General features: G+C 40.3%; 1 protein-coding gene across 3 annotated transcripts in view; it reads left to right on the plus strand.

Moving 5' to 3' along the window:
• MACROD2 (mono-ADP ribosylhydrolase 2) overlaps positions 1 to 15,946 on the plus strand; it is an 892,531-nt gene that overhangs the window by 826,137 nt on the left and 50,448 nt on the right. For all 3 annotated transcript variants that reach the window (XM_055726161.1, XM_055726159.1, XM_055726160.1), the window contains exons 12-13: positions 10,359 to 10,421; positions 13,817 to 13,885. In XM_055726161.1, the coding sequence (XP_055582136.1) occupies positions 10,359 to 10,421; positions 13,817 to 13,885 (132 nt within the window). The remainder of the gene's footprint in view (positions 1 to 10,358; positions 10,422 to 13,816; positions 13,886 to 15,946) is intronic.

A 15,946-nucleotide genomic window follows, 5' to 3' on the forward strand; every position in this document is an offset into this window, starting at 1 on the left:
CTGTTTTGAAGAGGAGTCAAGCAGTTAGGCTCCAGACACTGAATTCCTATAAAGTTGCCGAGTGGCTAGAGCCTAATGTAACACACCTGTGAGCCATTTCCATTTAAGTAAATGGGATTTGCACACATTTGTCTGAGAATAGGATTTAGTTTCTACTGTTCTAATTATTAGCTGTTGGTTTTGACTAATTAAAAGAACTTTTAATGGGGAGCCTTGAAGATTATGAAAGTTGCGAATACGTGACGTGAACCAGAACTACATGTCTGAGTAGTTTTATTTAGGTAGGAATTTGTCTTCACTTCCAAAGAACTGCCTTTTTCTCCCCCCCTCCCCGCCACCCCACCCCACCCCTCCTTTTTTCTGAGTAGCTATTGCATATAAATAGTCTCAAATAAAACACAATAAGGCCAAACTCTGCCTGAGGTCAACTGTGTTGAATTTTCCTCGTAGTAAAACTGAAGTGCTTTGTGTTCAGTGTGTTTTAACTTTGGGATAGTTCACATGCTTTAGGTACCCCAAGTTTAAAACAAACAAACAAACCAAAAAAAACCCAAACCAAAAAAAGAGACAACAAAAAAACCCCAAAAGCCAACCAACAGCTTTTAGCAATAAAAGCAAGTCCAAAGATACTTACAGTTTACATAAGATATTATTTTCCCCTTGGTAACATGACCAGATATAAAATATTTAATAAATATACACTGAAGCACAGGAAGAACCAGATATTTTTTCCTCTGCTTTAGTTGTCAGTGTCCTTTTAGACTGAAGATGGGAACACAACTTGCTATTTTAACAGCCTCATGCATGCCCTTGTAGCAGTCTGTAAAAGCTGTTCCACTGAGTTCAGTAATATTTCTGCTGTAATATTTTTCTCCAGCACACCAAGCTGGTTCATTGGCTAGAGGTAATGGAGCAATATCTTTTCAGTGCATGTAAAAATCTCCACAGAAGATCAGGGAAAGTAGCCTCCTTCATTATTACCATCTCTGCAATCAAGGAAAGTCAAATAAGTGGCTGTATGTAAGGAGCTTGTTTTGCAGTAAGCTAAAATAAACACTTGACATGCTAATGAAAGCAATTTTATATTGAACATCTAAAGTATTAATGGTGTCTGTTACACTGTTAGATGTATTGTTCTCTGCCTTCAGACTGTTGATAGAGAAAAGCAAGTGTGAACTGCATAGCAGATTCTGCTGTCAGTGGTTGTATTCAGTAGTTTTTCATTGTAGCGCAGGTTATTGGCTGGGGAAAAGGATAGACTGGATACATGGAGAATCATTCTTTGCTCCCAGGTTCCCTGCAGTATTTCAAGCCTGACTTGTTCAAACATGCAGTGTAATTTTTTTTATTATTATTCATATTACCCCACCCTGCCTGGAGTCTGTGGAGAGTAAAATCAGCCAGTGATAATTTTGCCTTTCCCCTCAGTCAGGTGCACTCAGTGATTGAGTGACAGTAAAGTCTCAGGTGAGAAAAATATGTTCAGTACTAAACAAAACTTAGCGTGTCTTACTTCAGTAGCTTCATAACACAATCCTAAAGTAAGTACATAGACAAAATGTCAGTACTTGTCACAGCATAGCAGCCAGGAGTTAGCACAAATGCCACAGGTCACCTGTTCTTATTCTACTGATTGTCACCAAGCAAAGGCAGACGACTTTTACAAAAGTCTAACAAACCAAAAATGTAAAATGTTCCCTATTTCTCTTAGCCATCTCCCCAGATGTCCTCCTGTACGTGCTGAACAGTGAGGTGTGTGCAATAGATTTTCCTGATACTGTGAGAAACAAAACTGTTTGCCGTTTCCTTCCTTATGGGATTTCTCAGATATTAAACGGAGCCTGCCCAAGAGCTGCCCTATCCATTCCCGCCATGGTCTGCAGCTGATCAATAGTGTATCAAAGACAACTAATACATCTAATAACAGCAGGACAAATGCCTGATCTTTCTCCTCCTCCAGGAGAAAGATAATCAATCCATGCAGCAGAAGCTGCTTCTGTGCCTCCTGAGGTCAGGATCCTCCTTGCCCTCCCTTGAGGGATGTGAAGACAGGACTGAAGCTCTGCAAGTTGTCTTGCTCCAGCTTTTCTCATAAGCTTCTCCCAAAATGAGTGACCAGATTCTTCCTGATAGATTGATAGGTTGTCAGTCTCAGGCAATCACCTTAGCGGAGGCTCAGTGTATGGTGTGAGGAGCTGGTCTGGTGGAACTGTTTGTCCGGGATGAACTTTGTCTGTTTTCTGTTCATGTGGTGGAAAGGAGAACAGATTGATGGATAAGCCAAGCCAGGAATGTCAAAATGAACACAAATCATCTTTAAGATAGTTGGTAGAGTTGGTTCCTTTGCTTGATGGGGACATCACACTATTGACCCCTTGGCTCTTAAGGGCAACATCGAATGTCTGAAATGTCACCTAGCAGTGGCAGGAGTCTGAGGCTCACCAGCAGGCTCCTGCCTCACTCAGTGGATGCTCTGCTGATGAGACATATCAGTCTAGTGATCAGAGTACACATTAGAAATGAGGCGAAATGGAGTCACGTCTCGTATTGACCACTCTTTGGTTCAGCGGGTCGTGGTGATTAGGAGGGGTGCTCATCAAGGAGACTCTCTGGCTGCTCACGCCTTCGCCCAAAAAGATTTTGTCCAATGATAAAAATTGCATACCTTTGGGACTAGGGAAATTCCCCTCATTTTACAGCTTAGTCCTTTAATTGTGAGATTAACGTAAGGCTTCCCCTTCCTGGTTCTCCTTTGTATACCAGGAATTTTGCAGCTTTGCTGCTCGCTCCTTAGCTTCATAGAGAGGGATATAGCATATGTACCCACAAAAGCCAACAGGCTTGTGCTGCTTTCCTCCAAGTGGGCTTAATGGGGGTGGGGAAAGGTGCATACAACAGCTGCTGTGTGTTGCTGTTACACAGTGGAGTTCAAAGCATCTTTTCTAAGGGCCTTCTAATAGTATGCAGCCTGATTGTGTTTCTCTTTAAGGTGTGGATTAATATTAACTAGACTCAACTTCTGATTAGTTTTAAAGTGTTCCTCGGTTTATAGCAAGCAATTCTTTTATCATTTGATAAATAGTAGCTGCATTTCCTCTTTGCATCCCACAGGGCAGTAATATTCTTCAGTAAATTTCTGCTCCTCTCATAATCTACTAAAAATGAACATCCCGACACATAATTATACTTCAAAAACACGCACTCTTATTCAGCCTTAAAAGTGCTGCTACTTAATAAGATAGCTTAGAAGTTACTGTATTCTTCTTGCCACCAAACCAAATCCTTAAATAAAACTTTAAATTAAGATAAAGAACTACAGAAGAAATTCCCTGGGAAGCATGTGTATCAAACGTGTCTGTGAAATGTTTCACCGTAATGCAGATTGGTTATATTTAAAGTGATGCTATTAACCCCTATCCACATCAGTTGATAGCTTCTTTTTTCACTTCTGTTTAGAAGTCCACCATCTGTCTTGACTGATTACAGCTCTCACAATATCAGGTGATCACCTTCCACCAAGCTAGGGGAAAAACAGGACGTTTTCTGTATTTTTATTTGTATTTGCTCACTGAGCAAACCCTTCTTAGAGGATTCTTTTCATTGCTGAAATCGCTTCTACTGTTTCATTAAATTGCCGTGTAGTGGCAACACAAGACAACTTTGAAATGCAGCTCATTTTGGCCTCCGCAGGTGACATGCAGTCCTGTTGTGTTGACCATTTACCCGTTCGGGTTTCTTTTAGCAGCCGAATGTACGTGTGTGTAAACCACACCAGGCAAATAGTTGTAATTCATGTTTTCATGCTAAATGTTTCAGAGTAGATTTTCTTTCTCCTGAGATGAGGTAAGGTGCAAAATACTAACTTACTAAAGTGACTAATGCAATGTTGTCAGAGGAGAATTATACACAGTGACAAACCAGCGTACCTGCAGGGGACTCATCTGTCAAGGAATTCATTTCTCATTTCTAACCATGATGTGAATAACATCATGATTGTTCAGGTCCAGTGCAGAAGTCAGGGCTAGCCCCTTAATTCTGAAATATTTATGCAAAATAGCGCATGTTTTGGTTCACGTGTTGTTTTTAACAAGTGTGATCTCCTGTGTGGCTTCTCTGTCCGTTTCCTCCTTTTGTTACATTGCCACACCATATGATTTCATGACCTGCATGCAAAAACATTGAAGTATGTCTCATGCTTTATTTTGACTGTGGCTTGGAAAAGAAGCTGTGCCACAGTCCTTAATGGTATCCAGCTACCAGGCTCTTAGGCACACCATGACAGTATGAATGAATAGTAAGTAGTTATAGTAATGATAAAATTTGTGATCATATTGTGCACCTTCACGTGCAGCACAGTGTGTGTATTTTTTGCATCAAGATGCCAATTGTATCTTTGTCCTCTGTATGGGCTGCATATGACATCTAGGGTATGATGTCCATATTCTGGTTATGTTGGACAGCTCAAGCTTCCAGAAGGTGTCTGCTTTCATTTGTTTTGAATGCTCACAGTTGCAGATTGTCAGAAATTTAGATGGTCAGCATCTTCTGCAATGAAATTATGGCTGTCTCTTGCCAAACACCTGTAATGCAAAATCTGACTCACGTTGTATGTCAGACAGAAGAATTACACCCAGTGAATGACCAGCCTAGCACAACGTTCCCAGCAATGTTATGTATGAAGCGGGTTGGGACAAATCTGAGTGCTTGTGTCTTCCAAACACCTAATCTGATGCTGTAGCTGTTGTCCCCTGGTTCTTCCCTAGCCAGGAAAGGTATAATGAAGCCAAGTTACTTGCCTTGTGATCCATAGAGTGAGGCAAATGGAACACACCTTGTGACTTCAGTGGGCTTTAGATTAGGTTCCTTTGTTTCTCAGGATATTAAATAGGTGAGATACAATATAATTATTGTTGACCTCTGAGATAATGCCCAGGAGCTATAGTTTTCTCATTCTTTTCCCACACTCCTCAACAGTTCTTGACAAAATGCTGCATGAAAATGAAAACCTGTTATTTATTACGCCTGACAACTTCTTTAGGCTGGGTGCATTGACAGCAGCGCATTCAGGTCTGCGTCTGCAGTGAGGTAAATTGTTGAAGCAGCACAGAGAAATGTCGTCTCATAACTCCATTAAATAATCACTGCAGATAACTCTTTACTAACCCGTCTTAAAATTTACCCCAAAGGAATTATATACCAGTAGTGATTAAAACTGACTTAAATCATAATTTAATTAAAATAAATTAAAATGCAAACTGAAAATGTTCTTTAACCTCAGGCCACCACCCTAATGATTCATTTAAATGCATTTGTAGTTCTACAATAATGGCCTTTGTGTGTATTTGCTTCTTGCTTTATGTGTGATACCATTTTGCCAGTGGAACTGTCTAAAAACTGTTGCAGGCCGTATGATCTTGAGGGTATATATTGCTACATGTGGGCTTTCTTCTCACATTTCAGGAGTTTCACTGAAGTCAGCAAATCTATTCATACAGAATGTAACAGCTGTAAGATCAAGGCCTATATTTTTAATTTTGTCATTAATTAGTTTCCCCGTTATCCTAGAAGGACCTTCATGTCATTAGTATGATTACTGTGGCAGTATTTTTGTGCTGTAAGAAAAAGATAATTCAAAACCGGCATCCTTTATCTGCCAGATCTCGGTTTGTATTTGCATTTGCCATAGAAGCGTGGCGCAGCTGGCAGGGAGGTTTGCAGGCCAGGCCGCAGGAGGGATGCACGGTTGCTGCCCACCCAGAGAATGCACCCAGACTGGCATGGCAAGAGCCCTGCCTGCGGGGATGTAACAGGGCCGAAGCTGGTGCTCAGGGAGGTGGTACGTGCACAGATATGCAAGGGTGGCAGATAAGAGGTAAGGCTGAGGCATTGGCCCTGAGTCTCTTTCTCTTCTGCTCCAGGAAGGAGGAGGTTGTTTGAAGGCACCTTCCTCTGTTGACACACCACAGATGGTAGTACAGCTTTCTCAGTAGTAAAAACACTTCTATTATTAAAAACATCTATGTTGGAGAGGTAGAAGTAGACTCGTTTGTACTGCTTACGCAGAATTTCTTCCTTTAACTAAAAATACGTTATCTGCAATTCTGTTTTCTTCTGGAAAATCTCTTTTGCACTGTTTTTTGAGGTGTCTTTTTGCACCATTTTTTGAGACACTGACTTTAGCCTCAGCTCTACGTATGTCGCTGACTACTTGTGAAGAAAGGTACTGCTGGAGAGGAGTAGGTGTATGAGCAAACCTGGCACTATTCAGCTCTGAAATGGGGAAAGCAAGAGGCCAGCAGGCTATTAATATTTTTGACTTGCCATATTTGTCGCAAGAACAGTGAGAGCTGTCAAAAACCGCGTGCCTCCAGGCTCTCACAGGGAAAAATGGGAAGAATATAAAACCTGCTTTGGTGCTGCTGCTGAGAGCTTGTCCTCTGGACTTTCATAGAGATCTTGTCCCAGCCCTCTCCCGCCTGACTGGCGGCTTATTATTTATCATATCGTCTGCTTCGTTCTGGGGCTGCTACTGCAGCTGGCATATCACTGTGCATGCTAAATACCTCTCCTTAACATAAAGTGGGCAGGCACTCACAGAGTATCTAGTTTTCTAGTTCAGTTAGAAGTGCAGCTTGCTCTGCCAGCTTGCTGAGTGTGCTGATTGATCACTGTTTGGCCTGTTTTCTACCAAATATAAATGAGAGTATGTATCATTTGGGGGTGGGGGGGACATTTTCTTGCTGATCTCAAAGTAAAAGGCCAAGAGGGGAGAGCAAACACCTATCAGGCAGTAGTCAACTTGGCAAGGGAGAGCAAAATATATGACCAGAGGTAGGTATTTTAGTGTCGGATGTGCTTATTTTGTTTGTACAGTGCTACTGTAATTCTCAAACTCCTGTTTTTTCAACTGACTGCCAGGCTGGGGAAAAGAAACAGATGTTCCCATTTGTCTTTTGATGTGGCTCAAAATCATTTACATTTGCTGGCCTAAAACGACACGACATGTCGTTCGCCACTTTTTCTATCTCCTTTGGAGTGAGTGACAGATTGCTGTTCAATTACTACTATAATAGAAAAGCAGATATTGTGAGGACAGCTTTCACCTAAAGGAAATGCAATCGCCAATTGCTGCAGTAGTGGAAAGAGAAGGATGGCAGATACTGTAGAAGCCATCCAGTGGAAAAGACATTTTTATTATTAATAATGTCATGAGGAAGACTCAAGGGAAATGCACTAGGGCTGGCTTTTCTGCCTGGAGAAAAGGAGAGCCAAGGTGAATAAAGATATGGTGAAAAATTGGCTTGCTACTCTTGTGAAATATGTTTCCAGCTCTTTGCCTTGAGCATGTGCTACTTAAAGCCTTTCCATTTGCTCTACCCCCAGCTCCAATGGAGAGCAATAATTACAAAAAAACTCTTCATCAGTAGAAGACACTCGGTGAGAGGCTCATTACACGTTTTTTTAAAACATGGAGAAAACTGTTTGTCAGATGCTTTGGGATTAGTCACTTCTCCACCCTATAGTTTGCTTTCTTATTACTGTATTCATATTCCACTTCCTCCCTTTCTCCTGAGATGAAGAGGTGCTCCAGGCCAAGCAGAGCTTAACCCTTCCTTCTGCAAGTCATTTACTTGAGGATCAGTTGTCCACTCTTAATTTTTTAGCCTTTCCTTTTCTCCAATTGTATCAAAGCCACTTGGCAGGCACGACACATACTTTCAATATGCTGATTGAGATTAATTTTCATGTCACGATCCAGTCAATCTGTTGGACTGGGTCAGAGTACAAGAGGTGAAGCTTCTGCTTAAAGTCTTTTACATTTTTCTTTCTGAAGGAACAAAATGAAGTGTTAGATGGAAAACATGTTGAGAATCCAACATATAGTGCTGTAATTATTGTTCTATTATACCAGTTTTAAACAGTGACTCTCCAGTGAAATAATGAAACATAGGACTGATAAAACATACCAATGGATAGGTGCTTTATCTGATAATCCGATGAACCAGATGATATGTAAACTTTCTTCGTAGTTTGTTTGGTCTGAGTGACTTTAACAAGAGATGTAGTCCCTTGGCAATAAACACGAATGAACTCTTGAAATACCTGGTTTTAGCCAAGTAACTCTTAGTTATAGTCATGCTTGTTATAATGGATGTAGAAACAAGCGTTGTCCGGGAATGTAGTTTTACACTGTGAATGCAGTAAGGTAATTGCTGAAATTATTTTCAGTGATATATTGGTAGTTACCATTTATGCCTGACTTGCTTTTTCCAAATGTAAAGTCTTTTTGTGCAAAGCGAAACATGTGGCACTTGGCCGTAATTAAATCCTTTATACTTTGGCACCACTTGGTTTGCAGTGATGCAATATTCTCTTTGGAACTGACCTAATGGTAAAGATTTTTCAAGTGTCACGCACTGTTGTGTTATAGGATTGCCTTGAACGTACTGTCCCTTTTCACAGGTCCTGAGCTAGGTGACATTATCCTTTTGAAAAACATCCTGCTGATGCAAAGGATTTTTTTTCCTTATTTATTAATTGCTTGCTGCAAAGCTTGCGAAGTCCCAAGCCCATGTTTTAAAAGAAAAGGGAAGGGGGAGAGAAAAGCGTATCTTCTAGTACACCTAACTTTCTATTTTACATGCAGTCTTCCTATTGTGTGTGGACAGGCAGAACGCTGATTTTGAATATAATACATTTTGATTTCAAGCGGAGGAAGAAAAAACCCAGCTGGTTTTATCAAGCCATTTTGGTCGTCCATGTAATGCAATTTTTTACAGGTTAAAGCTCCCTAATGTGCTAAGAAATCACTATGGCTAGTCATCCATTAAGGCTGGTTAAAAGCAGTACAAAGAATTACCAAGCACGCAGAAGGCCTGAGTCCCCAGCGATGGCCATCAGCTGCTGCCTGCCCACCTCTCCCCTCTCAGGTGGGGTGGCAAAGTCCTGCTCCATCTCCTCTCCTGAGAGCAGCTCTGCTCAGGGTCAGCCTGGAAATACTTCTCCACTAGTCCCATCTGCTGGATGCCAGGATGTATTGCCTGCTGGAAAGAGGGAGAGCATCATACCTCAGGCTTTAAATATTAGCTGAATGCAGCATGCCACCAGATGTACATTTTCCTCTGAAAAACACGAGCTTTCTCTGGGTTTCTTCCATCCACCTAATTACATTTGGGCTACTGCTGTTCTCTTCAACAGTCCCCGTGTGTTAAGCAAAGGCAAGGTGGAGGTGCGAGGAACTTGAACCATGTTGCTTTAGAGAAGCTGTAATCAGAAAAACCTAGGAGCCAGAAAAGATCACAGCAAAAAACATGTGTATCATTATCCAGCCATTTACAGGCCTGGGAATGAATTTCCTTTCTCCCAGTATATATGCTCAGCAGTCAGTTTTTCAAGTGCTTCATTAAGGCTGGTACTCGGTTGTTCTCGCCGTCTATCTCGCCATGCTGGAAAAGAGGGAGTGCAGCCATGGCATCTGATCCAGCATGCTGCACTGCAGCCTCTAATATTACTGTGAAGCTAAAAGAGCCCTCTCCATCGTCAAAAATACAGAATTCCCGATATATTTCTAATCGGGCCAAGCAAAGTTTAAGAGAGCTTGATCTCATGTCCATAGACGTTCCCCAGGGTGTTACTTCTCTTGGTGGTAATTTGCTGTTTGGTACCTGCCTTCCAAAAGGGAGCTGGAGGGAAGAAAAGGGATAATGAATGCAAATGCAAAGTAGTGGAGAAAATTGGGAATGAATGTGAATGTAAAAAGGGGGAAAATGCATTCAGTCCTAGCAATCTTGCTTTGCTTTATCTTTTTCTCTTCTTTGCAGTCACATGTGATGCATTTTTGTACTTAATGCTAAGTGGTGGTGTGCCTTTTGCTTTAAAGTAAAATTGAGGTGATTCTCCCCCTCCTATTCTTACCTTCCATAGGCATTAAAGTGGATTCTGCAGGTTGGAAACAGCCACTTCAAGGATCTCGTGGGAATGTTACTGGAGGAAAATAATTCCAGGAAAAAATCTTTACAAAATACATAGGCTAAGATCAAGCAATGATTTCATCTATTGCAGACAGTGTTTAGGGAGACATACCTTTATTTGCTATACACATATTTCCAGTGTGCTTGTTGAGATAAAATCTTTAATCTAACCCCCCTTCCTCAGTTTGAGATGTGAAAATGCGACTGTTTTAAATGTAACTGGTTATGTTTGCAGGTTTTTTCAGTTTACCTTTGTATCTCCTCTTTTATCACAGCACCTTACTGTAAATTAGCAATTTGTGCTGAATTGGTTACAATTAATATTGCTGCTGCTGTTACCAATAAAAAGATATATCATAAATGATTTTTATGTGTTTTCCTCGATAGGTGGTAATGGCACAGAGGAGAAGCAAAAGACCGAAGAAATGGAGGCCCAGAGCCAAGAAGCAGGTTTGTGCAGAGTTCCTTAAAGGGCTTTCTAAGGTTTATCCACCTTAGTGAACAATAACCTTAGTCAATGCTATTGAAGGAGAATGTTTGTACATTTTCACCAGATTAGCTCAGGCCTTGAGCAATTCTTCCATTACAGACCGAAACTCCATTCATTATGAATGAATGGGTTGCAATGCAGGAATGCAAACCTCCTTCTTTAGCTTACCAGCTCTACATTCTCCCTTTAAGGTGGACTGCCTCTAGCTGAGCCTGTAAATAGAAAGAAATAATTTTTCCCTCTGTCTGCAAGGGAGTAGCCCTCTGCATAGACCAGAAATGGTGGAAAAGGAAATTTGGAGAAGGAGGAAAAAAGCTTCTTTTGATGAAAACTGTACTTCTGAAGATTTTAAAGGATATTTTAAAGTTTTAACAAATTGTCTACAAAAGTCTCAGGGGTTATGAAGATTTAAATCCTTACAGAATGATATTGCATATACTGTGAATGAATGTCAGAGGTCACGAGCAGCGGGTTTTGCAGACGGCTTGCTTAGAAATGATAGTGAGGTCAGTATTTTAAAATACAATGTCACTCTGTTCACAATAGTTTCTATTGTTTTTTTCTGTTTATGGTTGTGCTTTTCATCCTACCCAACTCTGTTCAATGCAAAAGACAACTAGAATTAATCAGTTATCAAAACAGCTGAACTGACAATCAAAATGTCTGTAAATCTCCTCATTTCTTAAGGATTTGTTTTAGCGTAGTATTACATGTTAGCACCATGCTTGTTTGCTTGGGGTTTTTCTCACTGCAGTGCACAGTATTGCCTACACATACTTAATCCAGAGACTATGAAATGGTTTTCTTCAGAAGCTTTTTGTTTTTTAAAATTCAGAATTGAAGAATGTTTTCAATACGTGGAAGATTGAGCTGAAGACGACCAGCCGTAAATGTAGAAAAGAAATTTAGAAGGCCTGGAATTTTTACTTATCTGTTTTGCTTACTGCATTGTGGCCATTTCCAGATGAGGAGTTAATTTGATGAGGGTCCTTCTTTTTGTCCTGTGCATGGTGCACTGTGTGTGTGGAAGTGCAGCATTTCTCCCCGCACTCCACAGGTCGGTCTTCTGCAACTATGTGTTAACAGCTGATGCTGTCTGCAAGTGCTTGAAGTCCTTCTAGGTTTCATGTCCTCTTTATCACCTCTTCTTTATGTCCTCATATGGGGCAAGCTGTGGGAGGTGAAGCCATAGGCACACGGTGTTACAGAATAAAAAAAAGATTCCCATGGACCTCAGCAAACATTGGACCTAGGCCCTTTATCATCCCCAAGATAAGCATGCAGTGGTATTTTGTAAGTGCTGGAGAGCAACCATGTTTCCCTTCCTGGGTTTTTCACTTTTACTCTGGTCGTATTTTAAACAGGCAAAGGGGACGAGGGAGAAGGGATGAATGAGTTGCTCTGTCTGAATCTAGACTGTTTTGAATCTCTGACTAAGCAGGGGCATATCTTTGACCCAGCGATGCTGAACTTTTAACTGTACTAAGTACTGCTTGGCTGCTAACTCACCTAGGAGCTCCTAGCTCCGGTGTTAAACCCGGTGATACAGCTGCATACAAATGCCAAATGCAGCCCGTGGTGCTTCTCAGCTGTGTTTGCTCTGATGGGGTGCGTATTTCCCCGGTGTTTTCATTCGTAAAACAGTTCAATTGAATGATACGCATTTCATTTTTCCCAAGAGAATTAAGGACTGTGTACCTCTCTAAATTATTACTTTGCTACTGGAGGTGTCTTAAATGCATTGTGTTTTTCCCAAAACCATCATTACGACTTGTTATGTTATGAGCTGTCAGAGCTGGTTTATCAGAGCTGTGATGTACATTCTTTCGCTATCTCATATTGGTAGTCATGTTTTGTTACTATCATGAAGAGCGTCAAGGAAAAGATCCAGACATTTTAGGTCCCAGATCCAGAGCATGTCATATTTTAGGAATGCATTTTAGGTGCATGCCTAAAGATAGCATCGTGCCTATGCATAGTCCATGAATCACCTCCTCGGTCACAGGCACACAGTGTTACAGGAAAAAATTATTTGGCTTAACATTTTTCCCTACTGGTTTGCATAGTGGCAAGAACAGAGAGGTGTACAATTACCTCGGTTAGTTAAGTTCAGCTAATGAGTTGCTGCTGCTTTCCACTCTACTTGTGGAGACAAAACATCATCAGGAACTTTTAGATTGCTGCTTCTGTGCCCTTTCTTGGCAGTAGGAAATGACCTGATTTTCTAAGATACACAGTTGTAAGCCTAAAACGTTTCTAATCGCTATGAATGATCACCGTAAGGAGCAATCCCATCAAATGTTAAAAGTTCTTATTTGTATTTTGTAAACCAAAAGGCATAACCTTCATCTGAGCGTGATAAATCACAAATAATATACTTTGATATTGTGAAAGAAAATGTAGGAGAAGAAATAAGACCCTGTATTCTTACCCACTCCATTACTTACAGATTCATATATTCCTATTATACAGTAGTGAAAAAGCCAGTTATAGTGTGCAAAGACTGGCCTGAAATTTTTCAGCTATTACTGTGTGGTTTTTTTTAAAAGTCTGGTTTCCAATCTATCATCAGTGAACAATGAACCATCAGTTAACACATGGAAAAACAAAATGGCAGGTGCTTCAGAGCTCTTGTTTCAAGGTAGTTATAAATACTCGGAGACTATATTAGGAAAAAAAATTTGTCAGAATCATCAGAGGCAAGTCTTTTGCAATAAATGAAAGGCTAGAAATGAACACAAAGGCTTATGAAGGTTTTAGAACTATAAAAATTGCCAAGATAAGACAACAGTGAAAGTTAAAAAATTTATTAATTTCAGGCACTAGTTTTATCTATTAACTGCAGTAGTTCTATACGCATGCTCTACCATTAAAAAACTCCAAGCTACAGATTTTTCAGGGACTTGCTAAATTTCAGGCTTGATTTATGAAAGCTTCTATTTTCAGGAAAGCATTTGCATCTTTTGATTCCAGTGGGATTCATGGACACATTAAAGTTAAGAATGGCTTAATTGTTTTTTCTCAAAATATCTGGATTAAATGAAAAAAGGAATCTCAAAGCAAATAGCGACACCAGCCTACCCATGGAACCGATAGCTGTTCCTCAGTCTGTACTATGAGAAATTGAAATATAGACTTGATCTGGCAGTATTGTAATGTAAGTTTAGCCCTGGCTTAGGGAAGACAATCAGACCCGTGATGGCCGGTGAATGCAGTGTGAAGAGATGGAAGCCAAGCAAATCAAATTCAGGTCTAGTATCTTGCCTCAAGAAGGCATAACACTTTTTTCAGTAAAGTGGTTCATGAGTTTGCTATCTAATGAATAACTTCTCTTTCATTTCTGTGGCTCTTACAGATGAGACGAAAGCTTCAGCTGTAGCCACCCTGTCATCATCAGAAGAAACAGAACTGAGTGAGGATAAAGGTACCGATTGCAAATTGTGTTTCAAAATATCCAGTCCCAAGAGGACATTTTGCAAAGCCTTGGTTTCCTTTGTCTGGAAATTGCCAAAATCACAGTTAAACAATACAGAAATAGGTAAATGCTTGGATTTTCATTTATGGAAGTCTTTGTAATGAAGTACCTGGCACCAGCTGTTATGCTGGTAGGAGAGATGCCATGTATTCCTAAATCCCCTTGCTATAGAGGTAATACTAAAATATCATACGTGACATATCACAATTAAGCCCAAAGCTTGGGCTTGCTGGGGCGACTCACGGGCATAAAGTTAAGCATGTGCATCTATCTCGGCAATATTAGCTCCCTATTTGGTGCTCTCCCGATGGGGAAAAGAAAAACACAATAGCTGTAAACACATCAAGAGGAGACAGGAGGAGATGAAGTCATAATTGAGAGGGAGAAAGTAATGTTTATCTTGTGCAGACTGTGCTGGGCACTCAGATCATTTAGTTTGTGATAAATATTTAACAGTGTCGCGGGGCCAAATGACAGGGAGTTTAGGAAACAAGAAAGAGAGATGATCTAATTTAAATGTTTCAAGCTGAGATTTTTCCTGTGGAGTTGTTGGCTTACAGATAGGAGCCAGCGCACAGACATACTGGTTTTGATACTCTTATGATATCACGCTATTAATTGCTTGTGCTGGTCTACAGTTTCTGGCATTTTTGTGGGGGTACGTCAGGCAGAACCCTGGGTGATTTATAAAATGTTTGCTACTGGTAATTCAAAACAGGAGTTATGCTATCTATAATAAATACAATCCGTCAGTACAGCCTTCAAGAAAGACTAATAGAAAATTTTAATGCATTTTACTGAGATAACATAATTATTAACATCCATTAACTTATTTATTTTAAAAGATTTAATGTTTAATTCAGCATCGCTGCTTGACTCTCCTCTCATTTTTCTAGATAAGTGTGACGGGGTGTGAGATCTTGCCCTTTTGTTCCAAAGACACATGCTAGAGAGCCCACATACTTACCTGATTAGGAGTTCAAAGCCTTGTGCAGGTTGATTTAAGTGCTCTCTTAACTGAATGATTGATCCTGTAGGGAGAAAAAAATCACAAACCTTTGCTGGTTTTTGCTTTTGATATCTTCACAGATTATAGTCGTGGCAAGGCTAGTGGAAGACAGAAATAGTGGTAGATTCAGCCCCAGCGTAGCTGGTGATTGCTTGTCAGTCATTTCTCTTTTTTTGCTGACACTTGGCCTGTTTATGTATCCTTGTATCTATAAGATCCCCACCAGATATGTTTTTTATGTTTTGTAATGTGAGGGTCATGGTGAGGCTTTGGGATTTTTTTTTTTTTTTTCTCTATCTGCAGTCTTACTGAAGATCCCAACACTTTGGTATTGCTTTGAGTGCTTGCTCCTGACTACGAAGCCAGTGTTTTCTGCTGTGCTTTTCAGTGACCATCTCAATGTGTAACCACTCCAGATTTTTGACCGAATGTAGTAGTTGTCTTCTCTCAGGAAAGTAGCCATCATGGTGCTATGGGTCTCACTTTTTCTATAATATGCTAAAATTATAGTGTTTTCCCCTCTTCCTTTGAGGGGTTGACAGGAAAAGCGGTGCCTGAGAAATCCAAAGGGCAGTTTCTCTTTGATGTCCCACCTCTCCTTAAAAGCAAGATGGAAAGCATCTGGTAGGGAGGAAGAAGCGAGATAGACTGTACTCCATATATTTTGTTTGTAAAGTTGTCTAACCAGAAAAAAGGAATGGTGAGGAAAGTAAGATGTTTTGGGATTTGCTTGCTTGGTTTTTTAAATGTAACCAAGAGTTCTGAATGATGATGCCACCGCATCCATCAGACCATGGTTTTAATCCTTATTTCCATTACTATATTTTCAACTTCTCAGATTTTAGCTTTTGAGTTGTTTTAAAATGAACGCTGGTGTTACAAAAGCTTGCTACTTCTTGGGAAATGGCACTTTTACAAAATCCCGGCATTTCTGAAAACACCTGCTGGTACCGAAATAAATTTCAGCCTTCAAATTGTTTGCCCACTGAGTTAACACAGCT

This window comes from Falco cherrug, chromosome 13 (genome assembly GCF_023634085.1).
Source record: "Falco cherrug isolate bFalChe1 chromosome 13, bFalChe1.pri, whole genome shotgun sequence".
NCBI classification, from domain to species: domain Eukaryota; kingdom Metazoa; phylum Chordata; class Aves; order Falconiformes; family Falconidae; genus Falco; species Falco cherrug.